Source organism: Saimiri boliviensis, chromosome 1 (assembly GCF_048565385.1).
Source record: "Saimiri boliviensis isolate mSaiBol1 chromosome 1, mSaiBol1.pri, whole genome shotgun sequence".
Classification (NCBI taxonomy): Eukaryota; Metazoa; Chordata; class Mammalia; order Primates; family Cebidae; genus Saimiri; species Saimiri boliviensis.
The window spans coordinates 128,494,122-128,521,776 of NC_133449.1; the positions used below are offsets into that span (position 1 = coordinate 128,494,122).

The window sequence follows — 27,655 nt, forward strand, 5'->3', positions numbered from 1 at the left end:
GACATAACCCCATTGTAAGTCGGGGAGCATTTGGAATTATTAGTCTCAAAACTAGATTCCACCTATATGAGGTACTCAGAACAGTCCACATTAGTGTCAGAAAGTAAAATGGTGGCTGCTAGGGGCTGAGGGAGAAGGGATTAGAAAGCTATTTTTTAAAGGGTTAGTGTTGCAATTTTGCAAGACAAAAAGAGTTCTGGTGGATAGTGATGATGATTGCATAACAATCTGAATGTACTTAATACCACTGAACTATACACTTAAAATGGTTAAGATGGTAAATTTTATGTGTATTTTAGCACAGCTAAAAAATGAAAAAAAAAAGCACAAAAAAACTATACACCAATGTTCATAGCGGCATTATTTATATAATAGTCAAAAAGTAGAAATAACCCAAATACCCATCCCTGGATAGATAGAATAAAAAACATGTGAAATAGGAGTAAAGTAATGATACATGCTATAATCTGGATGAATCCTGAACACATTATCCTAAGTGAAAGAAGACGGTTGCAAAAGGCCACATACTGTGACTCACAGAGTTGGGGAGAGGGATGCTGGTGAAGGGCAGGTAGAATGGGAGGGACTGCTAATGGGCACAAGGTTTCTTTCTGAAGAAATGGAAGTGTTCTAAGATTAGATTGTGTTCCTTGGTGCACAACTCTTTAACCCATTGATTGTACTTTTTTTTTTTTTTAATGGATTCTCACTCTGTCACCCAGGCTGGAGTGCAGTGGTGCAATCTCAGCTCACTGCAACCTCTGTCTCCCAGGTTCAAGCAATTGTCCAGCCTCAGCCTCCGGAGCATCTGGGACTACAGGCCCTGCCACCACATCCAGTTAATTTTTGTATTTTTAGTAGAGGTAGAGTTTTGCCATGTAGGCCAGGCTGCTTTTGAACTCCTGACCTCAGGTGATCTGCTGGGATTATAGGCATGAGCCACCTCACCTGGCCGGATTATGCACATTAAACAGGTAAACTTTAAGATATGTAAATGATAAGTCAACAAAGCTGCTGAAAAAGGACGAAATAAAGACATTTTCGGAAAAGAAAAGTTGATACGATTTGTTTCCAGCAAACTCACACTGAAACAGCTATTACAGGAAGAGGGATGCAATCTCATGGAGAAGTCTGGAGATGGGGGCAGAAATAGAGACAACACAAATGTGGGTAGATACAAACAGCAACAACAGGAGGAAACGGGCTGGACTCCAACCCAAGCCCTGTGCACACCGGCAGAACGAGTGCCTCAGTCCTGCCCTTCCCCCAATAGCACTGCATTTCCTTCCAGCCCAGGGTCTTTGCAGATGTTGTTCCCTCTGCTTGAACTTGATGTTCCCTGCCTTCACACTCCACTTTGGTCTTGCTCCTACTCATCCTTCAGATGTCAGCTTTCTTTCTGCTTCCCCAGGAAGATCAATCTGTCCCTTCAAAATGTGTCAAGACCTCCCGTGACATATTGTGGGAGCCCTGTATTTTTTGTTGCCAAAACTTACCCATTTTATACATATACATGTTTGTGTGATTCTTTGATCCATTTCCCCTCTACAGATTCATGCCTGGTTATATTCTCTATAGATTTAATCAATTTTTCCTTTTCTTGGAGAAAAAGATGAAAATAAATTATGACTTAACTATTGTTCTCTAGTGAGTCACGCCAAGATCTGCCTGTACCTTTTTTTAGAAAAATAAGTTTCACATTACTGAAGCAAATGGAATGTGAAATGCTTGCAAAGTTCCTGTGAGAAATCTCTGTTCAAAAATTGTGCCAGCTTGCTGCTTAATGATATTATTATCCTCAAAAGCAGAGGGACTTGGCAGCTGTACCCACCCCAAAGACGCAGGGCATCAAGACTGGACCTCACTCACTGCAGCTAACTCTCTCCCCCTGAAGGTGTCAGAGGACTTCCTGCTCTTTTTTTTGAGGCAGAGTTTCTCTCTTGCTGCTCAGGCTGGAGTGCAATAGTATAACCTCAGCTCACTGCAACCTCTGCCTGCTGGGTTCAAGCAATTCTCCTGCCTCAGCCTCCCAAGTAGCTGCAATTACAGGTAACTGCCACTGATCTCAGGTGATCTACCAGCCTCAGCCTCCCCTCCCACCTCCTGCCCTTTGAAGCTGTCACCCACTTGTGTGCAAACCTTTCTCTGTCCACGTGTCAGAAAGGACAGCGAGGACAAAGAGACAGATATACTCTTGACATACGAGAGAAAAACAAGCAAAGAATTCTCATACTCAAAGGGCTGAAACCAGAGAGTATTCAGATGTTAAGTGACAAAGCTCTAAGTAAAGCAAGAAGAGTGAGTAAAGGAACTTGGCTGGTCAGATTTGAAGTCTCACTGTCCTGTAGTTAATGTTTATCTGATTTTTTAAAACTAAAGTAAGGCGTGGCCTAGAGAAAGCCCCTTTCTTGCTAAGTAGGTAAAACCAGAAGACTAACTCCATGAGCAGAGGTAACATGTCACCAGCATGGAACTGCTACATGGTAGTGCTCAATAAATATTGTTAAATGAATGAATGAGCAAATGATCCAGAGGCACTTATCAGTAACACCTGCTAAATCCTGCTAGATGAAAGAATCGCTTCTTTTTTTTTTTTTGAGACAGAGTTTCACTCTCGTTGCCCAGGCTAGAGTGTGATGGTATGATCTTGGCTCACTGCAACCTTCTCCTCTTGGGTTCAAGTGATTATCCTGCCTCAGCTCCCAAGTATCTGGGATTACAGGCACACACCACCATGTCCAGCTAATTTCTTGTGTGTGTGTGTGTGTGTGTGTGTGTGTGTTTTTTCAGTAGAGACTGGTTTTCACCATGTTGACCAGGTTGGTCTCAAACTCCTGAACTCAGGTGATCCCCTGCTTCAGCCTCCCAAAGTGCCGGGATTGCAGGCATGAGCCACCGTGCCTGGCAGAAAGAATCATTTCTTAGTGATCACCCAGCACATTAATAATGCCTCAAGGACAGACTTCCTTCAAAATCTATGACTCAGCTAGACACTGTCACATTTCTTTAGCCTGAGTTCTTCTTGCCTAGTGTCTTTCTTCAAACATCACCTATCCTATAGCCACATAGAGCTGAAGTCTGCTGGGCTTTGCAGACCCCTCCGTTTAGGAGTAAAGGAAGATAGAAGCAGAGGAGGTCCCTGCTTAGAGGCCTGGTTTGCTTCCCCAGGCTTCCCCTTGGCCATGGGCAGGGCGGGGACAGTGAGGGCATCTAGAGAGAATGGCGGGCCACAACCTGCTGGGCTGCTTCTCTGCAAGGAAATACTACAGCTTCATTCCAACACTCAGTCAGCCATGAGATAAACAGCATAGCTTATAAGCATATAAATAGTATCTTATGTAAACTACACTGTTTTTTAGAAACTACCTACATAACAGTTGATTTAGTGGTATTCAGAGTCCCTATAAATGGACAAATTAAGTAACTTAGCTAGGCATGTATACAGCTATACAACACAGGGTAAGCTCATATATATTCACACACGGGCCTGTGTTCACATGAGCCACCTAAGCCTGCACCAACACTGAATACAAGCCATGTCTCAGACTGCAATGCATGACAGCTTTCAGAAGAGCAACCTGTCTTCATGCATCCAGAGCTGAATGTTTTCATATGAGATTTGAAAAACATTAGTTTAGACATTTTCAGGTTATTAGAGTAAAAAAAAAAAACTATCAGTCTTTTACAAAACCGTATTTCAGAAGTTGCTAAGCATCAGAATTCATAACCTTATTTTAGAAATTCTATTTGCATGATTCTTGGGAAGATACAATATAAATTCACTCTAACGCTTGGGAGTGTCTTGCAAAGAGGCCATCTAAGTTGGCAATGTTTAGTCTCTGAGTGAGAGCAATAACTTGTGCTGACTGCAGCACACATATGTGACAAACAGGACACCGAAGCCCTGGGCACAGTTTTACAAGGGCTGGGTTATTTTTAACTTCAGGAGTTTAATGAGGTAATATACTTCATTTTTTCTATGCATAGATCCCCCAAATAATGCTTAATTTATCTAGAATGCTACATTTATGACTGACATTTCTGCAGCATAGCAGATACGGACCTGAATTTGTTTTTGTTTTTGTTTTTTCAGTAGGAAATAATGCTCCAAAGCCTATTACCAAGACATAATATCACCACTCTATTACGGCCCATACAAAATGGGGTGGAATCGGGCACTGAGGTTTCATTATTAATAAAAAGATTTTTATTAAACAGTAACAGCAATGACTGCTAACATGCACAGGGCTTTACCCAGTACAGGTCCTGTCTTCACAAGGAATCCTTGAGTTGTTGGGTTACTACTCCTTTGTAACAAAGTTCAACCATTGTGGAAGACAATGTGGTGATTCCTCAAGGATCTAGAACTAGAAATACCATTTGACCCAGCAATCCCATTACTGGGTATATACCCCAAAATTATAAAACATTCATTTGTAAAGACACATGTACACATATGTTTATTGCAGCACTGTTTACAATAGCAAAGATTTGAAATCAACCCAAGTGTCCGTCAATGATAGACTGGATAAAGAAAAAGCATTACATATACACCATGGAATACCGTACAGCCATAAAAAGGATGAGTTCATGTCCTTTGCCGGGACATGGATGAAGCTGGAAACCATCATTCTCAGCAAACTGACTCAAGAACAGAAAACCAAACACCACACGTTCTCACTCCTAAGTGGGTGTTGAACAATGAGAACACATGGACACAGGGAGGGAAACATCACACCCCAGGGCCTGTTGGGGGTGGGGGAGCTAGGGGAGGGATGGCAGGGGGTGTGGGGATTGGGAAGGGCTAACATTAGGAGAAATACCTAATGTAGATGATTGAGGGGACGGATGCTGCAAACCACCATGGCACATGTATACCTATGTAACGAACCTGCACATTCTGCAAATGCACCCCAGAACTTAAAGTATAGTTTAAAAAATACCTTCAAAGGGTTTTTAATCTTTCAGAGAAAGCATTTTTTAGAAACAAAAAACAAAACCAAAATTAGGGTGTTAGAAAAAAAAAAGAAAGTGAGGCTTTGAGGATGGACTGTGTGCCCCAACTCCCCAAGCACCCCCTAACCGCTGCTGCCAGGCAGTGGTTGGGTCTTTCCAAAGAAGCAACATCAATTTCCCAAGACTATCCACCCAGCTCAAGTGATGCACAGATTTAACAATCACCTGTACAGACGGAGACTGCCCTACTGGGAATTTTCCATGTGAAACTCCAATCTGTTTATTTATGCTAAGCAAATGAACTTTAATCAAGCCATAGCTCTACTTCCCTCTCCACCACTGTGAACAGAGTCAAAATGCACTGAGAGCCAAACACCTTCCAGGCATAAGGTCACCGAAAGCAGGACAAGATGACTCTGGGCAGGGCCCCTGGCTTTTGCTGTGCAGGAGCTCAGGCAGAGCGTCTCCCAAGGCTGTGGCTATCAGGTGAGCACAAGTCCTTTGGTGCTGAGCTTTAGGTAGTGGCATAATTATGACGTCCTTAAACGTTGACCTCGGCTGCCTTCTCTCCACTCAAAGCAGCCCTTTGCTTGCTTCCATGGTGAGTGCAATCAACAGCGCTATGGAGATCCCAACTGCAAGCACGGGATGGTAAGAATTACACCCTCTGCTCGCCCAGCCCCCCTCCTCTTTCCCTCTCCCTTTCTCTTTATGAATATGTGTGTGTCATGAAGGAAACAAAGAAAATCCTTATTTTGCTTCAGAATTGACACAACTCAAGGAGACAAAAACTCTGTAAGGAAGGAGGTCATAAACATTCTAGAACATAAGGTAACAGACACTGCAAGTTACCCATAGACCTCAGGGGATGGTGGCCATCCATGCCCTGGTAGTCATGGCCTGGCCTCCCTCCCTTGAGTCTCTCCCCCACCACCTCTTGGCTCTCAGAGGGCCCACCTGGGGTCAGGCCTGATGCACTGGTAAAAGGCAGCCATCCTCCTGAGCGTGCTGTGAGCCTCCGGCTCTCTCATCCTCCTGGAAGCCAGCAGCAGGGAGAAGAGTGGGCCTCCCTGTCCTCTGAGTGGCCTAGGGCCCACAGGTCACCACTGGTTGCTGATCGCGAGCCCTCGTCCCCATCTCCCACAGAAGCACCCATGGGCCAAAAGGAAGTGGGGCTTCTGCCAAGCCCAGCCCTCTTTTGCCCTGTGAGCTCCTTGGGCGGGCCTACAGGCACACAGCAGCAGAGGCCGTCTAAGAAACGCATGCACTTCCGCCTTCTGCTCCAATCCCTGAAGGCCAGGATGGGGGTGGCCTGGCTCTGCCGGGAGTTGGACTTGCCTCCCTGTGATTGGCATCCCTGCTGAGTTCCTGGGGCTTTGTTGATTGCGCTCACCATGGAAGCAGGCAAAGGGCTATGGCAGGTGAGGCTGCATTCCCCATCTGAGGAAGGGCAGGGCCCAGGAAGAAAGAAGAATGCTGAGAAAATCCGAAACAGCTTCTGAGCCAGACACACCCAGACCCAGGGTTCACCTCTCTCATTCCAGCACCAAAACTACACGGCCCCTCCTGCCCCGTCTCAATGTCCACTTGCTATCTCAGTGTGAGGGACCCTGTGGGAGGCATATTCGTCTCTGCCCTGCACATTGCTCCCCAGTTTCAGTTTTCTTTTGACTTTTCCTTAAGGACCCATCGTGTTACCTTGGGCCCTTGATAAGTTTTGTGAACTGCTTTCCTGGGGGAACCTGCTTGCCCCACTCATTGTGGCACTGATGGGATTTCCAGCCCTCCCCGCTGAAACCCACACCTGGCAGGTGCAGGGGCCACGCCCTCGCAAAGAAATCACCTACTGAACCAGCCCAGCTGGCTCCCCAGCCACCCTACATGACAAAGCCACTTGCCCTGGTGGCTCCTCTCTGATTACCTGCAGCTGCCACTTCAAAATAATAGACTCCTGCAACCAACATCACAATGCCACCTGACTCAAGTTCCTCCCAAATCTGATGGCTGTCACCTGCAACCGGTATAGTCAGCAGTTTCCAGGCAATATCTGGAGTATTGACAGAGGGCTCCGGGTGGCAGGTGTGATTCTATATTGCTAAAATTCAGGAATAGGCGGCAGCAAGGGCAACTTCTGAAGATGCTTCCGAAAAAGTCCTAGCTTGCTTTTCTGTTTTCCAAAATGCAACTGTATACAGAATTCTACTCAAACGGCCTACAATTTAAATAATAAAGCACAAGAAATACATTTGATATGACAGAAGAAAGCAGTGAGTTCACAGGAGAGCTTGGATGATAATCCCCGAGTGTTGGCTGGGTGCAGTGGCTCACACCTGTAATCCCAGCATTTTGGGAGGCCGAGGAGGGTGGATCACCTGAGGTCAGGAGTTCAAGACCAGCCTGGCCAACATAGTGAAACCCTGTCTCTATTAAAAATACAAAAAATTAACTGGGCGTGGTGGTGGGCGCCTGTAATCCCAACTACTCAGGAGGCTGAGGCAGGAGAATCACTTGAACCCGGGAGATGGAGGATGCAGTGAGCCGAGATTGCGCCATTGCACTCCAGCCTGGGCAACAAGAGCTAAACTCCATCTCAAAAAAAAAAAAAAAATCACCGAGTGTGCTAAAGGTAGTTTATATACATTTGCCCTTTGTGCAATTAGAGTTTGCAGCCCACTGTGTTCCTGCCAACAACGTGGCCTTCTGCCAGGGAGAGCGCCAACTAGGTGGTGGAGAGTCCCCTGTCTCCTAGGGGGTGGTGCAGGGGCCCATGCAGCAGAACGGATTATTGAAGGGACAGGGACTGGGCCCCGGGGCTGAGGTCTCTAAGGACTGTCCCAGCCAGCAGCACTCTGCTCAGTGGCACGAGCTGGCCAAATCCCACAGGGCCCATACTGGCAATTCCACCCCTCAGTGGGCTGGACTGCGCATGTAGCCTGCCTCTGCTGCTGGCTTTCTCCTGTGACCTGCCGTCTATCAGCAGCAGGGTGCCCTCAGGAGCCTCTTCAGAACTCTGTCCCCGTGGAAGGCCAGCATGCAGGACATGCCCAGCACAGAGTGGCCCAATGTTCCAATGAGACACCACTCCACACTGAGACAAACCTCCCGAGGGCACGCAGTGTCACATCGTGTGAATTCCCAGGGACCAAGAGATGCGCTGAACAGCGGGGGTAGCAAGACACCTGCAGGCCGTGACGCCTCTCACTGGCCCCTCCACCACCTCTCAGTGTGCTCTCCACAGCGAGGTGCACACAAGTTAACTCTCTGCTCAAATTTAAGGAGCAGAAAATGTCAGGAGTTTTCTTTCTTTGCCCTCCTTTGCTGTGGCCAAGCCATACATTCCCTGAGACATCAGAGAACCAAATGAAAAGGTCAACGACACCCATATGCATCTATTAAAATATCTTGTGCAAGCACATCTAAGGACTTTGTGACAGGACCTCCTTAGGCCCTGAGCTCATTTCATTCTAAGGAAAGGAAATGAATATTTATTAAGCACATCCCAGGTCTCATGTAAAGCTCACAACCAGCTATGAGTTAAATGGTCCATCGTTTTTGTTTTTTGTTTTTTTGCAGGTGAGGAAATAGAGGGTCTGAGCAGCTGAGCCACCAGTCTAATGACTGCGGCAGTAAGTGGAAGATCCGACCCTGAAATCAAGGCCTGTGCCCCTGCGAGTGTGAGCTCTTCCCTGTGATGACAGCTGCCTCCCAAGAAACCCTGGCCAAGAGTTTGAGTGACCAAGCAAGCTACATCCATTCTGGGCTAGAATCTGGCAGCATGTATCAAAACCCGCTGCTCTAGCAATTTCACTTCTGGGGAATTTGTTCTAAGGAGATAATCCAGCGTTCTTATAACAGTTTCCTGGAAACATTCTAAAGGTTCACCAGTAGGAGACATAGGCAGGAGACCAGACATAGCATCAGGACACAGCCATATGAGGGACGTTATCCAGTCACTAGAAATCATGATACAAGAAAATATTTAGTGACATGGGACAATACCCACCATACATTGCAATGGGGGAAAAATCAGCTATGATAGACTTCTAAGAATATGCAATAGCAAAGTCAGGGAATCAACCTGGGTGTCCATCAACGGATGACTGGATAAAGAAAATATGGTGCATGTACACCATGGAATACTACACAGCCGTAAAAAAAAAAAAAGAATGAAATCATGTCCTTTCTAGCAACTCAGATGGAGCTGGGGCATTACCCTAAGTGAAACAAGTCAGAATCAGAAAGTCAAATACCAGGTCCAACCTGGTGGCTCATGTCTGTAATCCCAGCACTTTGGGAGGCCAAGATGGGCAGATCACTTGAGGTCAAGAGTTCAAGACCAGCCTGGCCAACATGGTGAAACCCCGTCTCTACTAAAAATACAAAAATTAGCCAGGTGTGGTGGTACATGCCTATAATTCCAGCTACTAGGGAGGCTGAGGCAAGAGAATTGCTTGAACCTGGGAGGTGGAGGTTGCAGTGAGCCGAGATTGCACCATTGCACTCCAGTCTGGGTGACAGTGAAACCTTGTCTCAAAAAAAAAAAAAAAGGAAAGGAAAGAAAATCAAATACCACATGTTCTCACTTATAAGTGGGAGCCAGGCAAGGGGTACACGTGGACATAAAGATGGAAACAATAGACACTGGGGACTCCAAAATGGGGAGGGTGGAAAAAGTATTTATTGGGTGCAGCGTTCACTATTCAGGTTGTGGGTACACTAGAAGCCCAAACCTCACCATTATATTATACAATATATTCATGCAAAAAAGCTGCACTTGTACCTGCACAGTAAAAAATTTGAAAATAAATAAAAGTGAAGATGTATCCCTGTCATTTCAAGCACTTGCTCAGCATGGATTCTGTTTCAGTAAGCCTGGGCTGCAGCCCGAGATGTCTGCATTTCTAACAAGCTCCCAGGTGATGCTGACCATGCTGCCTGTGGACCTTCCTTTGATGAGCATCATGTGTGCAAAATGATGTCTCCAGTAAGAACCTGTTTTTGTTTTTTTTTTTTTTTTGAAAGCTCTTAGTGCATAGAATAAACAAAAGAAGGATCACAAAACAATGCGAACTGACGTTATCTCTGGGTCATGGAATGATGTGCATTCACACTTCCTAAGTTTTCTGACTTCGCATGCATTTTGTTTATGATTAGAAGAAGCTCCAATAGTTTCTTTTAAAGACAAGGCAGCGTGATGGAAATAGACTGGGATTTAGGGCCCAGGATTTGGGGTTATGGTGCATCCCCTCTCTGAGGCTCAGTTTCCTGACTTGGAAACCTCAAGCGTAAGTGGTTGTGCGAATTGAAGCAGATCCTATGTGTGAGTTTCTACACAGTGCCTAGCACACAGAAGGAACTCTTGATGCCAGGACCTGCCTCTCCACTGCTGGGCACAAGATCTCGTGTCTATGAGGGGCAGTTTCTGTCATTTTCACAAAGTACTTTAGCAGCAGTTCCCTTGTTTGTCTCCACATCATCTCTGTGACAGAGGCTGGAGGAGAAGCTATCACTGTAGAACTAGAGAGCAACCTACCTGCCCAAGGCAGCAAGGCAAGTCAGCACGGGTGGCCTAGAACCTCTGGCCCCACAACACAGCTTCCCTTCTAGGCTCCACTACCTCTAATGTACCCATTGCATGACCCATACACAGGGACCACAGTGGCTGAGCTCTGACCCCAGGGTGGGAACAGGCCCACTGCTGAACTGCCTGGGACAGGGACACAGAACTGCAGTGTCTTGGGCCTGCCAGGAAGCAGGCTAGGGGATCCCCGACATGATGTGTCACTTAGCCCACCATCCCTCTAAGAGGAACCCTCACTCACTCATGGGGACATTACAGTGTGCTTTTCCTCATGGAATATTTTGAACATCTAGTCTGTTGAAATAACTCCACAATTTACTGGGCATGGTGGCTCATGCCTGGAATCCCAAAACTTTGGGAGGCCAAGGCAAGCAGATCACCTGAGGTCAGGAGATCGAGACCAGCCTGGCCAACATGGTGAAACCCCATCTCTACTAAAAATACAAAAAGTAGTTGGGCATAGTGGCACATTCCTATAATCTCAGCTACTCAGGTGGCTGAGGCAAATAATTGCTTGAACCCCAGACACTGGGCCACTGCACTCTAACCTGGGTGATAGAGTGAGACTCTGTTTCAAAAATAAAAGAAAGAAATACTTCACAAGTCTGCTACTGGTAAGTTCTTTTCAGCTACAAAGGCAGTCAACCAATTATAGTCCCAAAGCCCAACTGAGCACTTAAATTACTTAGATCAGTTGTTTACAATGGTCAGAAAGGAGTTAGATAATTTCAGAATATTCCCTTTGCTGTGTGTTGTTCAGGGTGAACTTTCACAAGTGGTGCCTGTCACATATACATTCTTTTCTCACTGAATATCCCAAAGTGATGCTATACAGAACGCAACAACCATCATGGCTTACACTGACCCTGACCAAAATCAAAACAGGAAACCACAAGTGCAGCTCATTTACTACACGGATGGGTTTTCCAGTTCCTTCCAGGTGCACGTGGCTCTGTGGGAACACCAGAGTGAAACCCGAGGGCCGTGACCTGGCCAGGAGTCAGGAGGCTCTGCACAGGCCGCTGGGCAGAATCACTGCACCTTGCGCCTCGTGGGGCCAGTCTCCCTTCACATGCCTGGGCCCACCCCTCCCAATGTCCAGGAGGCAAAGAACAGTCATTGCAGAACTTGTTCTTAAAGATGGGACCTGTGGCCGGGCGCGGTGGCTCACGCCTGTAATCACAGCACTTTGGGAAGCCAAGGCAGGTGGATCATGAGGTCAAGAGATCGAGACCATCCTGGTCAACATGGTGAAACCCCGTCTCTACTAAAAATACAAAAAATTAGCTGGGCATGGTGGCGTGTGCCTGTAATCCCAGCTACTCAGGAGGCTGAGGCAGGAGAATTGCCTGAACCCAGGAGGCGGAGGTTGCGGTGAGCCGAGGTCGCGCCATTGCACTCCAGCCTGGGTAACAAGGGCGAAACTCTGTCTCAAAAAAAAAAAAGATGGGACCTGTGTGGTGAATTCCTCCATGGCCTCTAGAAATCCACATCGTGGAACAACAAGGGATTGCCAGAATCCCTGGAAGATTTCTGGGCAAGGGACGGTGATGGAGCCAGAGGTTCCTTCTGTTCTGGTCTTGGGTCAGCCCGGGATTGTCCTCATCTGTCACCCCATCACCTCACCATTAGAGGTAGCCCAAGGCACAGCGGACAAATGCTGGTGTTTCTACAAAGAAAGACTATCCTCACTACTGATCACTTCCAAGGGGTCACAGACACAGACCCTCAGCTTGTGAAGGCAAACAAGGCTCACTTCAATTCTGTCCCTCCGGCCATCTCTAAGGAAAGCAAGACATCCTCTCCAAAACAATAGCAATGCTCCCCACAAGACCTGGCTGGGCAATTTGTTCTTCATTTCCCTCCCACCTGGAGCCCAGGTACTGTGTACAGAGCAAACACCGTTTGCATAATAAGCATCTTATGAGATCGAACCACATTCGCAGGAATGCCGTGCAAACGTCACCTCCCAAAGTGCTGTTGCTCTACACAACCACCTAAGTTAAGCACCTCACTGTTAGCGGGGGCATGGCCCCGGCCCATGTAAACCACGAGTCACATAAGAGCGTGTGGTCGGGCCCTTCACTGGGCATGTGAAGACACAGCTCAGAGAAAGATTCAGCTGCTGGCTCAGGTTCACAGTCACCTAGTAGGAAAGGCACAACCAGATGCCTCGCCGCCTCACAGCCACTTCCCTGTGCCTCTTCACACAGACAGGCCGCCGTTAGCTCAGCAAATTAGCAGCTCCCAGCTGGGTCATCTCAGGCACTGTGCTCCTCACTGACATCTGTCACATCTGTCAGTCGCTTCTGTATGGATGTGATGAGACAGGTCACTGCGATCTCTGACAGAGGGAAGAAGGAAAGTCCCAGCTGACAGACAGCAAGAGAGAACAGAGCAAGCCTGGGACAGTGGGCTGTCATTCAACATTCTATCAGCTGGTGGTCTGGACAGAAGAACCGCACTCAGGATCCTCGTGGCCTGACGCATAAGACATGCAGACATAAATGAATCAACACAGGGGCATCACGAACTACTGGGAAATAACTTGTTATAAGAGACTAAGAAAATAGGCTTCAGCATGAAGGACAGAAATAGATGTGCCACACAGAGCTAGTATCTGCAGTTATTAAATAAAAATACACATGATAGAAACCTGTCAGCTAATGAGATTACACATTCGCCCCGATAGGCTGGCACTTTGGAACTCTGATGATGTAGAGGCCACAGATGCCAGTGATTTGCCCTCATGGGGCTGCAGAATGTTGTCTGTCGGCACGTCACATCGCCTGCCAACCTGTTTGCTTTCCTCTTGGTCAACTCTCAGGTTTTCCATCAGCCAGCTGGACTCCAGGTTAAGCCCCAACCTTGCAAATTAGTTTCTTATACTTGGGAGCAAAAGCCAGTGTGCCCCAGTGATCTCCTTGACCTGGGAGAACATGCAAGTTTGGAGCTGGAGGTGCAGATATGAGGAAATTATAGAATTATTGAGAACAAGTTCCATGTCTGAATTTGTTTGCCTTTATTTCCTTAAACTGAGAGTAAAAATATAGGTAATATTTGGATTCCTTTACAGATCTAAAATGACCTTGAAAGTTTAGTAATTGAAAAGGTATTAATTTAGTTTTTATTTTAAGTTGAAAATAGTTTAGATAACCAGCACAAATGCTCTGGAGCGAAGGTCCCCAACCTCCTGGGCTGTGGACTGGTACCGGACCATGGCCTGATAGAAACTGGGACACACAGCAGGAGGTGAGTAGCAGGTGAACAAACATGACCACCTGAGCTCTGCCTCCTCCCAAATCTGCAGCAGCATTAGATTCTCATAGGAGGGTGAACCCTGATGTCAACTGCTCATGTGAGGGATTTGGGTTGCACACTCCCTATGAGAATCTAGCTAAGTCTTGATGGTCTGAGGTGGAACAATTTCATTCCAAAGCCATCCTTCTGCCCTTTCCTGGTCCATAGAATAATTGTCTTCCATGAAACCAATCCCTGGTGCCATAAAGATTGGGGATAGCTGCTCTAGAAAATTTAAATCCACTGTTAAATTATTTTCACATTCGGGACAAGTTGTTGAAATCTCAGGAAGGTTCCCTACTAAACAAGGCTTTTGCCCTAATACTGTGAGCCAGCAAAGGGCCAGGCTAGGTGGAATTCTGCTTCGTCTTCCCAGCGCTGACGGCAAGTGTTAGGTACCAATAAATGGTCACAGACTTAAATAAATGCATTGTAAGTCTACTTTTTAAAGGGATTACTAAGCATAGCTTCCACTTTTAGAGATACATTCTTTTTATCACCACAAGAAAAGATAAGGCAAAATGGCAACACTGGCACACCCGTTGCCATGCTCCCGTCACCTGCCCTTGGCAGACATCAGTAATCAATCACAGCGTCATTCTCAGGTTGCACACAGCATGGTGTATAGTTCAGGCAGCCATTGCCAGCGGCTCAGGGCAGCACTTGGCCAGACGCTTACTTCTCCTATTGTTAGAAATAGCAATGAGTCTGTAGAACTGGGTTCTGCCCTTGACTTTATCACTAACAAGCTACTAACCAGCTGAGTGACTTGTGATCAATCACTTCCCTTTCTGGGCCTCAACCGTGATACAAGTGGCTTGGACTCTGATACCTAACATTCTATCATGGTCATGCACCATGTAATGGTGTTTCAGTCAATGATGAATAGCATACATGACAGCGATACTATAAGATTATAATGGAGCTGGAAAATTCCTATCACCTAGTGATGTTATAGCCATTATGGCATCATAGTGCAATTAGTTTAAAAAATAAATTTAGTTGGTGGCTCACGCCTGTGAACCCAGCACTTTGGGAGGCTGAGGCAGATGGATTATCCAAGGTCAGAAGTTTGAATATGGTGAAACGCCATCTCTACTAAAAATACAAAAAAAATTAGCCAGCGTGGTGGCGTGTGCCTATGATCCCAGCGACTCGGGAGGCTGAGACAGGAGAATCGCTTGAACCCGGGAGGTGGAGGTTGCAGTAAGCTGAGATCATGCCACTGCACTGCAGCCTGGGCAACAGAGTGGGACTCTGCCTCAATAATAATAATAATAATAATAATAATAATAATAATAATAATTTAAAATAAATAAATAAATTTAGTATATCCTAAGTCCACAGTATTTATAACGTCTACGGTAGTGTACAGTCATGTCCTAGGCCTTCCTAGTCACTCACTCAGTCACCCAGAGCAATTCCAGTCCTGCAAGCCCCAATCATAGTAAGCAACTATACAGGCGTACCATTTTTAACCATTTTTTTTTAAAATGGAGTTTCACTCTTTTGCTCAGGCTGGAGTAAAGTGGCGCAATCTCAGCTCACTGCAACCTCTGTCCTCCAGGTTCAAGAGATTCTCCTGCCTCAAGACTCCCGAGTAGCTGAGATTACAGGTGCCTGCCACCAAGCCCAGCTAATTTTTGTATTTTTAGTAGAGACGGGGTTTCACTATGTTGGCCCAGTCTGGTCTCAAACTCCTGAGTTCAGGTGATCCACCTGCCTCAGCCTCCCAAAGTGCTGGGATTACAGTTATGAGCCACCATGCCCAGCCCATTTTTAATCTTTTATACCATCTTTCTACTGTCCCTTGTCTATGTTTAGACATGCTCAGATACATACAAACTTACCACTGTATTACAGTTGCCTACAGTGTTCAGTACAGTAACATGCTGTGCAGGTTTGTTGTCTAGAAGAAATAGGCCACGTGCATCCTAGCTGCGTAGCAGACTATACCATCTAGGTTTGTGTAAACGTCTTACATGATGTTCACACGATGAAATCACCTAGGGATGCATTTCTCCGAACGTGTTTCTGCTATTAAGTGATGCATGGCTGTATTTTACTTTTGAAAAGTAAAAGTCTGTAAAATTGGCACAAACTTCGTTTTATGTGAAGATGTTTTAGTTAACCAACATAAGAAACACATCTGAGCTGAGACCAACAGGTATAGATTCTCCTTGATGTACTATGGGGTTACGTCTGGATAAACCCATCATAATCTGAAAATATTGTAGTAGTGGCAAACGCATGGCTGACTGGGAGGGGCCCAGCATCACGAGAGAAGTACAGTTTCTACTGAATGCGTATGGCTTTCATACCATCGTGAAGCCAAAAAATCCTAAATTGAGACACTGTTAAGTCAAGGACCATCTGTATTGAAAATATATTTTCAAAATCTCATTCTTAGTACATAGCTTGTGTGTGATCCAGAAAAAACAATGGTATCACCACAGAAAGTCCCTCTGGCCTGGCCCAGCCCATGTCATTACCATCACCCTGGCCCTGAGAAACCTTCCCGCTCTCCTGGTAACCTGCTTCCTCCCTCCAAACCCCTGCCCACTCACGCCTGGTTTGACACATCTCCCTCCTGGATTCTGAGCTCCCTGAAGGCAGAGACTAGTTCTTTTCATCTTCATAGACCTAATACCCATGCACAGTGGGGGCTCGATAAATGTTTTATGAACGAGCGAGCCTCACCACCTACGCTTAGAAAAGCTAAGGAGAGAACTGCTCAGATAGCAAACCTGCACTGCCTTTTAGTAAGGTCTTTGACTGTGTTCATTTCTTCTGAACCTCTAAGAAAAACAAATGTCCAATAGCTGATTTTCTTTGAGCTGTTTTGTAGGATTCTCTCTGTGATTCAGATATGGGGTTGGCCTGGTTTGACGTCAATATCTTCCTGGTTTATAATTCTGAGACATACATTCAGAGAGCGAGGGCATGGAACAATATGGAGATGCATTTGGCTCATTATATGAGAATACCTAACATTCCAAATCATTCCAGCCTCTGTATTTTATTTATTTATTATTATGTTTTTTGGAGATGGAGTCTTGCTCTGTCACTCAGGCTGAAGTGTAGTGGTGTGATTTCGGCTCACTGCAACCTCTGCCTCTTGGATTCAAGCAATTCTCCTGCCTCAGCCTCCTGAGTAGCTGTCCCAGGTGCACACTGCCATGCCCAGCTAATTTTTTTATATTTTAGTAGACACGGGGTTTCTTAGTGTTGCCCAGGCTGGCCTTGAACTCCTGAGCTCAGGCAATCCACCTGCCCTGGCCTCTGAAAGCGCTAGGACTCCAGGAGTGAGCCACCAAGCCCAGCCTCAGCCTCTGTATTTTAAAGACCTAAAAAAAAAGTACTTAAGTCTCAATTTTCTTAAATATTTCCATTGGGGTGGACATAGTATACAGATGGCCACACCAGCTAACACATAATGACTTCTGCATTGTCTCACAGGTTGTAGCTGGCCTCCTCTGTTAGACTGGAAAGTCTGCGTGCATGGTACCAATAAACTTGGTAAGTTCTGTATATTCCACAGTGCTAAGTACATGGTGGGTGCTTAATAAATGCAGAGTGATTAATACAGTGCAACATATACACTGTGTAATCTTCCTATTGGTACCAGTTATGTTGGACCCAGCGCTGGGCATGGTACTGTAGTCACTAAGGAAGCATTTGCATGGGTTCCTTAGTTGACTGATGTGTGGAAGAGTGACCAGAGGAGGACAGGCTGTGCTGATCAGGCAAGATCCTGTGTACAAACAAGGACATTGGAGAATTATCCAACTTTGCTCTTCCAGAATGCCAGGGCATGATGATGATGGCAGCTTGTCCTGTGCTAGGCACTATTCTAAGTAGCTGATACATGCTTACTCCTTAAGTGGTAGCTGAATTGAATATTATGAGTGCCAAACCAGGCAACTTGGAGTTGTTACTAAAAGGCAGCATCACCAGGTGGCAGTGAGTGACATCACTGCATCAGTATGGGCACGGTGGGCAGGTGGGGCCCTGCTTTCTCTGGGCATCCTGAGTGCCATGGACGATAGGACAGAGTGTGTTTCTGAGCAGGTGTTTGCAGGGTATCTGCTTCTGCGGTAGTAAGAGGACTTCCAGTTCTCTGGCAGTGAAGTCAGGTGGCCGCACAGCCAGGAGAGGAGCTGGCAAGGTCTCCTCCCACACATGCATCTAGTCTTTCCAAGGGCAAGGCCACCGGAGCCAAATTCAACCCTGACTGGCTGTAATGGGTCCCAAGGGGAGGCAGGTGTTGGGAGAGTCCCCAGCCCAGTGGCTTTCTGGCCAATGTGGCAGGTGACCATTTGGACAAGTGTGACATATCCACCTCCCTGCAAGGGGGAAGCCGTGCCTCCCCTACTCACAGGGCCCCTCGGCTGCTGTGGTTGAACGGGAAATTGTGGAGTGCCCTGTTCAATAATTCGAGGGGCTGTGAGCTACACCGCCCTGGAGAGGCCTCACCCCTTCCACCCTCAGGATTACCATTAGTGCCACCGTAGGGCTCCTAGTGGCTTCAGGGCCGACCGGTCAGATGAGCTGCACTCAGCACCTGAAACCAGATGGACACTTCTATGTGTGGGGAGGCTGTGGCTTTGGTTTCTACCTGGAGGCAGCCCTTTAGGACCAAGTCCGTGATGGTGAGAATGGTCACAGGCTGAGGTGCCCACCTGCCAGGGCATGTCCAGAAGCCTCATGCAGGGAACACTGGTGCCCCTGCCCCTCAAGTGCAGCCTGGGGCCAAGCAGCCTCAGTCCTACCTGGAAGCGGATCGGAGATGCAAAAGCTCAGGCTCCCCCCAGACCGGGGAATCCAAATCTGCGCTTCACTAAGGTCGCCAGGTGGTTCCTCTACACATTCAAGTTTGAGAAGCACTGCCTTAGAGCTCTTGTTCTCAATGCTGGTGCTCTGACAAATCCTGACACTCAGGTTATGCCCCAGCCCAGCTGCTGGCAGTGGGGCTAAGGTATGTAATTTTTGAAGCCCCACATTGGTGATTATAGAATGCAGGCAGAAAGTAGAGAACCACTGTTCTAGAGGTGTGTCAAGACCTTTGAGTTTGACCCTCGTGTCAGCAGGGGAGCCTTCAACTGGGGCACCATATATAAGCATACGGTGCTCACCCACAAGGACAAGGAGCTGCCACCAGCTTGGTGCCTGCACCGTCCAGGCGATGGAAGCCACTCATGGCCAACAGTGCTAAGTACACAGTGCTAAGAACACAGTGTGTTCCTGGTCTGTGACCTGGTGGTGGAAGCTGGGCACACAGCATCATGAGGGGTAGCGGAGGGATTCTCTGAAGTTGATCCAGGCCACTTCTGAGAGGCACATCTCTTCCAACACAGGCTTATGGCAGCCCAGAAAGATGCGCCCTGTAATCGTTTAGACTGCACTCAGGCCTGGACAACTGAAGTTCCTTGTGAAGGGACAAGATGCTTTCTGATCCTGGGGGAGGATCTGGGAACAGGAGTGTTGATGGGACTAAAACACAATGTGGGTGCAGTGTGGCGGGGCACCTTGTTCCACGCCCCATGCTACAGTCTCCAGAACAGACAGTTTTCCTTCGAGACACTGAACGTCCAATAAAGGAGAACGGAGGGACTGCAGGCTCCTAGAAATGGGAACTCATCCGTGTGACTAACGACCACTTAGGCTGCATTCCACTGGAAACCAGCGGTGAGGCAGAGGCTCTACTCTGGGCACTACTGAGCAGAGGGGACCACTGCTCCAGCAGGGCTAGAACTTGTGTTCACCCAGGAATTCAGTGAGCCAGACTCTTAACACATGCTATGGCCCAAGGCAGAAACTGCAGACACAGCCCAGGCCTAAGCCAGTCAATGTAGCTCTATCCCCTGGCAAGGGTGTTGTTCCAGGGACAGGTATGTGACTGGTTTTAGGTCAAAGAACGAGACTCATGGATTTTCAGAATTGTTGTAAGGAACACTTATTTTCTGTTGTGCCTGGAAAAATGAGAGTCTACAGAGGAAGGAAGCACTGAGGGGTGAAGAGAGCAAAGCAAGTGCCTCTGGGGACTCTGTCTGGAGTCCTGGATCCAGCTATTCCTGAAGCTGACTAGCTGTGATTTTCCAGATGAGCCATAAAATCTGCCTCTCGTTTTTTAAAAGCCAAAGAAGCCTTACCTGCAACAGAAAGGGTCCCAACTAATTCCCTGAGCAAACAGGGGCTGGCTGAGTGATGTCAAACCATTTGAAACCCCTGATTCCACCCGGAATGCTTTATTTGGTTCCATGTTTAGATCTGTAGAACAAAGGGGTTTGGGACACTTTCAGGACGTTCAGCGACAGCCAGTTCAGGCTGAGGCAGTCTCTAACGCAGGTATCAGTAGAAGCAGCATCTGTTTGTTGTGGACTCACAGAGTAGAGGGATGATCCCTTTGTTTCAGGGCCACTTTTGAACAGCTCGGTAATCAGCAAAATAAGCAAACTCCAAGCTTTGGCCCATTCCCTGGACATGCCCAGTATGATCTGATGGCCTTGCGTTTTCTGCCAGATGGGAAAGAACCTAGCAAAGGATGAGGGGCCTTAGAGTGAGACAGACACAGGCAGACATAGGTAGTGGCAGAAAGTCCTTAGATAGAAAGAGCCGTAAGTGGTGTTTGGTAAAGGAAGCCTTGGATGTCTCGTACAGCATTCTGGGCCCCATTGGGAGAGCGGGTAGGAGTGCCCTAGGGTAGTTCAGGTCACCAAAAGCAAAAGAGACCAAAGACAGCCAGCCCAGAGTGACCAGCGCAGAGCTGGGAGATGGAGGTCTTGTTGGCACGGAGGAGCAGCAGTGTTTCTCCCATCCACATGCCCACACACCACAATCTACCTCCCAGAACCTGGGTACTGGAGGCTGGAAGAACAACACCAGGCTGAGTGGGATTAAGATGGCAGGCAGTCAGCCCTGGGGCCTCAAAGCATAAATGAAGCTGAAAGTTCTCATGCGCCTGCACTGGTGGCCTGAGACCTGCACCTGGAAAGCTCAGCGTGGGATTGTGCACATATCAGATGCTTAGCAAGGAGCAGCAGCATGTTGCTCCCACGGTTCCCTGTTCCCTTGGGAGGAGAGCGTTTGTATAAAGCTAACAGAAACCACAACCAGTGCAACAAACCAGAGACGATAAACCTCTAACATCCAGAGAATAAACTTGAGCCTGAGTAAAGCAGAACTAACTCCAAGTTCTGTCTTTACTGGAGTCCTGGTGTTGTTTAACAGCCTGGGCCTAGTAAGTTTCTCAGCTATCAAAAGAGGACAACAAGGCCTGTCGTCCAGGCTGCTGTTTGGGACCGAATGAGATGACGTAATGTACAAAGGCGGGATGGAGCTAATGGCAGGGATTATCGCTCACTGTTATTTTTGGCATCTCTCAAAATGCAGCACATGGGCACCCGCCCACACCACCTCCAGACAGGCCTGCTCTCGCTGTCCCGTCCTAACTCACTGGGATTCAGAAATAGTGCCGCCCACAGGAGCTGATGGGTGGCCAGGAAGCAGTGTGTGCTGGGGGGATGGGGCAGGAAGGGGACAGTAATCCCACAGGTGCCCCACCCACCTGTGGCCAGCAGAGGGCAGGAGGGGGACAGTGTGGCAGAGCCTGGTGCTAAGGAGGCCCTGGAAACACCGGCAAACACCTGCTCCTTCCTGCCAGGACCAGCAGTACTGAGTCCCAGAGAGAGCCTGGATCAGCAGCAATTTCCTACACTGGCCAAATAACTCAGAGGCTTGCACAGCTCACGGAGCCGGGAGAAAGGGCTCAACACAGAAGGACAGGGAAGGTGATGGCCAGATATTGCCAAGGACTTATCACACTCTCTGTACAGGTCTTTAGAGAAGAAACGTGCAGGGTTGGAAGCAGGTAAAATAGAGTAAGGTGGTGGGGCTGGACCTGAACCTCACCCTCTCCCACACGGACAGAACCAGGCAGCAGGACGTCCCTGCCCATCACTGCCATCTGACCCAACTCCAGTGGACAGGGGATCACATGGATGATCCTATCACAGACAAAATTGTTGGGCCCCCTGCCTAAAATTCATGTGTTGAAACCTAATCCCTGCTGTGATGGTATTAGGAGGTGGGGCCTTTGGCAGGTGATTAGGTAATGAGGGTGGAGCCCTCACAAATGGGATCTGTGCCCTATAAAAGGGACCTCAGAATGCTCCCTCACTTTTTCTGCCATGTGAGAACACAGAGAGAAGACAGCTGTCCATGAACCAGGAAGGGGACTCTTGCCAGACAGCAACCTGCCAACGCCTTCATCTTGAACTTCTCGGCTCCTGGAACTGTGAGAAAGGCACTGCCACTGTTTGTGAGCCGCCCAGTTTACAGTCTTCTGTTAGAGCAGCCCAACAGACCGAGACCTATCCCCACCTGCAGGCAGCACCTGAAAAACAGGAGGATGGACTTGGGCCTTCCAGATAGTGGAGTCACATCCTGCGCCCTCTTCTTCAAACCCTGGAGCAAGTGACCACTGGGTCAACTTCAGCTCAAAAGGGAGGTGGCAAGAGGGTGCAGGGCACAGAAAAGTGTAGGAGTGTGGGAGGGCAATTAGGCATCTGTACCATGGGACCGTCAGAGGAAGTCAAAGCTCAAATCCAGGGGCTGTGGCTTAGAGATGATCCAGTCTAGATAGCGACTGAAATCTGCTGCTGGTGCCAATTCTCCAGCAACTATGAAGGATGCATGAGACATATGGCTTGAATAACATGGCATCATAACTCCTGACTTCATAGCAGTACCCTGTACTAGGCTGATTTAAAGTTCTCTCTTTCAACTTCATGCTGAGGAGCTGCTAAACTAAGGAGGAGGATGTTGGTGGGAAAAGCAGCTGCATTTTTTTCCAATTTTGTTATGCTGGTAAAATACATAGCAACTGCATTTTTAAAGTTTCTCAGCAGAAATAAGTAACAGCCAAGAGCCATAATGATACTGTTGAATGCTAGTGTTTACAATTCAGAATGAAATAATTATCATGAAAATACAACTGACGTGGTATGGTATCAACTTAAAAAAGCAAACGATAAAACTACGCAAGGGAATAACAGAAACTGCAGATGAAAATATGGCCTTCAAGTGCTCAGAATCTCAGAGGTGGTAGAAACTGGAGCTCTTGCTTGGCAACCAACCAAACATTTTTCAAGCAATGGAACTGAGGTTGACAGATTCTGTAACTTGCCTCAGGACACAAAGTGAATGAGTGACAAAACTCAGCTCTCTTAGTTAATCAAATATGATGATACCAAACATTCAATGTGATTCAAAACACTTTAAATAATAAAACCAAAAGCAAGTGACATCAGCAAAAGATGACAGAAAAAGGATCTCCAAAAATTCTTTCCCCCATAAAAACAATGAGAAAACTGCTTAAAAAGAAAAGGTCAGAATGAACTTTGTCAGAACTCTGGAAATTAATGCAACAACTCAGGGAACATTTATTTGAGATAAACAGCCAAGTCTTAGTAAAAAAAAAACAGTGAGCTTTACAGCATTTTAACTTGCTATATTTCACTACCCTGCTCTCTAGTTCCACAGCAGCCTTGACAACCGACAGCTTCCCAATAACAGTGTAAACCAGCAGCCTGGCAGCCACTGGAAGGGGACAAGTGGGTTGAAGATTCTTCAAAGCTTCATTCTCAGAAATCTGTCATTAATTTACCTGGTTGGTGGTTCCCTGGAAAACCCCACTTGCAAGAAGGAAAACCTACTCTGACCTGAGTTAGAAGTCATCCAGTGTGAAGAACCCTTCTCTCCCACTGAGGTGCTTGCTGAAGACTACAGGCAAAATATTTAACTTCACAGCTGCCTAAGGCAGTGAATAACAGTTGGGGCAAACAACAGATTAACTAAAAGCTTACAAGGAAGCTCAGCATATCCCTGGTTACCTAGAGTATCACCTGCACATATACTCAGGGAAGACCTGAGAAGGCTCTAAGCTCTCAAGGCTGATCTTGAGATTCTGCACAAATAGGAAGTGAGAGTTTAGACAGAGTTGTCAACTGCCTGGTTGAAAGGAGTGTCCCAACATGCATACAGAGATTTCAGCAAGCATTGGGAGATTTATTAGTTCTAAATGTTTAAGAAAATCTGTCTGATCATTAGCTGATCACTAAGGCAACTAAGTAGAGACTTCAGTGACCACACATGACAAAAATATAAACTTTACAGAATTAGTTTAGAAAAGCCAATAAACAAAGAACAACAATAACAAACCCTGAGGAGAGGGAAACAATCTAATGTTCCATGTTGCTATATTATATTTTTAAAATTTTCAACAAAAATTAAAAGACATAAAAAGAAACAAGAAAATATGGTCTATATACAGGGAGCTCAGTCAGATCTCCTAGATAAAGAACTTAAATAAATTAATTTAAATATTTTCAAAGAATCAGGAAAACATAGGTAAAGAAAAGGATGAGAATGATTCCTCACCAAACAGACAATACATATAAGGAAAAAATTTTAAAGATAATCAAACAGAAAGCCTGGAGTTGAAAATTACAATTACTGAAATTTAAAAATCACTAGAGGGGCATAATGGCATATCTAAACTTAAAAAAGAAAGATTTGGTGTACTTGAAGGCAAATCCATTGAGATTAGCCAATCTAAGGATAGAAAAAAATAACAATGAAGAAAAATGGCGTGGCACAGTGGCTCATGCCTGTAATCCCAGCAGTTGGGAGGCTAAGGTGGGAGGATTGCTTGAGGTCAGGTGTTCAAGACCAGCTTGGGTAACATAACAAGGTCCTATCTCTATTAAATTTTTTTTTTTTTTTTTTTTTTTTTGAGACGGAGTTTCACTCTAGTTACCCAGGCTGGAGTGCAATGGCGCGATCTCAGCTCACCACAACCTCCGCCTCCTAGGTTCAGGCAATTCTCCTGCCTCAGCCTCCTGAGTAGCTGGGATTACAGGCACGCGCCACCATGCCCAGCTAATTTTTTGTATTTTTAGTAGAGACGGGGTTTCACCATGTTGACCAGGATGGTCTCAATCTGTCGCCCTCGTGATCCACCTGCCTTGGCCTTCCAAAGTGCTGGGATTACAGGCTTGAGCCACCACGCCTGGCCTAAAAAATTTTTTTAATTAACCAAACATGTTGTGTGTACCTGTAGTCTCAGCTACTTGGGAGGCTGAGGCAGAGGATTTGCTTGCACCCTTGAGGTCAAGGCTGCAATGAGCCATGATCATGCCACTGCATTCCACCCTGAGTGACAAAGAAAAAAAGGAAAAAGAAAAGAACGGAGCCTAAAACACTGTAGGGTAGGATACCACAGAGCATGCCAACCTGTGTATACTGAGAGTCACAGAAAGGGAGGGAAGAGAAAGATGCCAAAAGAACATTCAAAGAACTAGTAACTGAACACCTCCAAAATTTGAGGAAAACGCAGCTCATCCAAGAAGTGCAACAACCTTGAAGGAGGATAAACTCAAAGAGATTGACACCTAGACATGTCATAATCAAACTGTCAAACCCAAAGACAAAGAGAATCTTGAACGCAGCAAAGGAGAAGTGACTTATCACATACAAGAGATCTTCAATAAAATTAGTAACTGCTTTCTCATGAAAAGTCATGGATGCCAAAAAGCAGTGAGATGAACTATTCAGGCTGCAATAGAAAGACTGTGGACCAAGAACAAATATCCAGCAAAACTATCCTTCCAAAATAAAAGGAATGGGAGAAATTGCTTAATGAATACAGGGTTTTCTTTTGGGGGTGAAGAAAATGTTTTGAAACTAGATACATGTGGTGGTTGCACAACATTGTAAATGCACTGTCACTAAATCATTCACTTTAAAATGATTAATTTTATGTTATATGAATTTCACCTCAATTTTTAAAAGAAGGGAAAATTGAGACAAATTAAGACATTCCAAGATAAACAAAAGCTGTAAAGAAATGATCTCTAGCAAACTTGTCCTACCTGAAATGAGCATTGAACAGTAATTCAAATCCACATGAAAGAATAAAGAGTACTAGTAAAGGCAATTACATGGGTAAAAATTAAAAAATAGTACAAATATATTTTTGTTTGTAACTTTTTTCTTTCTAATTTAAAAGACAACTGTGGAAACCAATAGCTATAAATCTGTGTTAGTAAGCACATAGAGACATTATGTATATAAGAATAACAGCACAGAAAAGGGAGGAGGAAAGAGATATATGTAAGAGCAAAATTTGTGTATACTATTGAAATTAAGTTGGTATTAATCCAAACTAGATTGTTATCAATTAAGATGCAATCTGAAGCCCCAAGGAAACTACTAAGAAAATGACTAAAAAATCATGGTAGAAGAAATGACAAGGGAATTAAAATCTGAAACCCCAGGGAAACTACTAAGAAAATAACTCAAAAATCGTGGTAGAAGAAATGACAAGGGAATTAAAATGGTACACTAGAAAATATCTATTGAGCATCAAAGGAGCAATGGAGGAATAGAGACACATAAAAAGACGTAAAATGTACAGAAATCAAAGGGCAAAATGGCAGATGTAAATCCCACCTCATTAAAAATTATGTTAAGTAAAAATAATTCAAATACTCCAATTAAAAGGCAGAGATTAATAGAATAAAAATTTAAAAAGATCTACATCCATACTGTATATAACAGACACATTTAAATTCAAAGTCACAAATAGGTTGAAAGTAAATGAATGGAAAAGAAAAAGACATACTATGAAAACAGTAACCAGGCCAAGCATGGGGCTCACGCCTGTAATCCCAGCACTTTGGAAAGCCAAGGGAGGCTGATCACGAGGTCAGGAGATCAACATCATCCTGGCCAACAGATGAAACCCTGTCTCTATTAAAATACAAAAAATTAGCCGGGCATGGTGGTGAGTGCCTGTAGTCCCAGCTACTCTGGAGACCGAGGCAGGGGAATCACTTGAACCCAGGAGGCAGAGGTTCATGAGCCAAGATAGTGCCACTGTACTCCAGTCTGGCAACAAAGCAAGACTCTATCTGAAAAAAAAAAAAGAAAGAAAGAAAGAAAGAGAAAAAAAGAAAGAAAACAGTATCCAAAACAGAGCTGCTGGAGTAGCTATACTAATAACAGAAAAAATACTGCCTGTTTATGATAAAAATTACTACAAAGTGGGAAATTGTATAATGATAAAAGTACCAATGAATCAAGATTTAACAACCATACACATAGGTGCATCTAATATCAGAGGCCCAAAATACATGAAGCAAAGCTGACAAAATTGAAGGAAGACAGCAGTAATAGTTGGAATCTTCAATATCCTACTTCAATAATTAATAGAAATATTAAACATAAGATCAATAAGAAAATAGGAGACTTGAAAAACATGATAAGCCAACTAGACCTAACAGACATCTATAGAACACTTATCCAATAATAACAGAATTCACATTCTTCTCAAGGGCCCATGGAACATTATTCAGGATAGATCATCTGTTAGGTCACAAAATAAGTCTCAACAAATTTTTGAAAATTTTAATCATACAAAGTATGTTCTCCAACCACAACAGAATTGTTAGAAATGATTAACAAAATAAAATTTGAGAAATTTACAAATAGATTGAAATTAAACAACACACTCCTAAATAACCAATGGATTAAAGAAGAAATCATAAATTAGAAAATACTTTGATATTAATAAAAACAAAACCACAACATATCAACATTTATGGGATGCAGCTAAAACAGTGCTTACAAGGAGACTTATGGCTCTAAATGACTATATTAAAACAGAAGAAAAGCCTCAAATTGATTGCATAAACTTTCACTTTAAGAAATCAGAAAAAGAGCAAGAGAAACTGCAAGCAAACAGGAGAAAAACAA

General features: G+C 45.5%; 1 protein-coding gene across 4 annotated transcripts in view; it reads right to left on the bottom strand.

Moving 5' to 3' along the window:
- The window catches only part of CRACDL (CRACD like), a 145,431-nt gene that overhangs the window by 69,373 nt on the left and 48,403 nt on the right, over positions 1-27,655 (bottom strand). Inside the window, exon 1 of one of the 4 annotated variants that reach the window (XM_039462924.2) lies at positions 5,914-11,781. The exons of the other annotated variants lie outside the window; for them this stretch is intronic. Coding sequence (XP_039318858.2) covers positions 5,914-5,987 — 74 coding nt within the window. The 5' untranslated portion in view covers positions 5,988-11,781. Of the gene's footprint in view, positions 1-5,913; positions 11,782-27,655 lie in introns of those variants that run through there. 4 annotated transcript variants of the gene reach the window in all.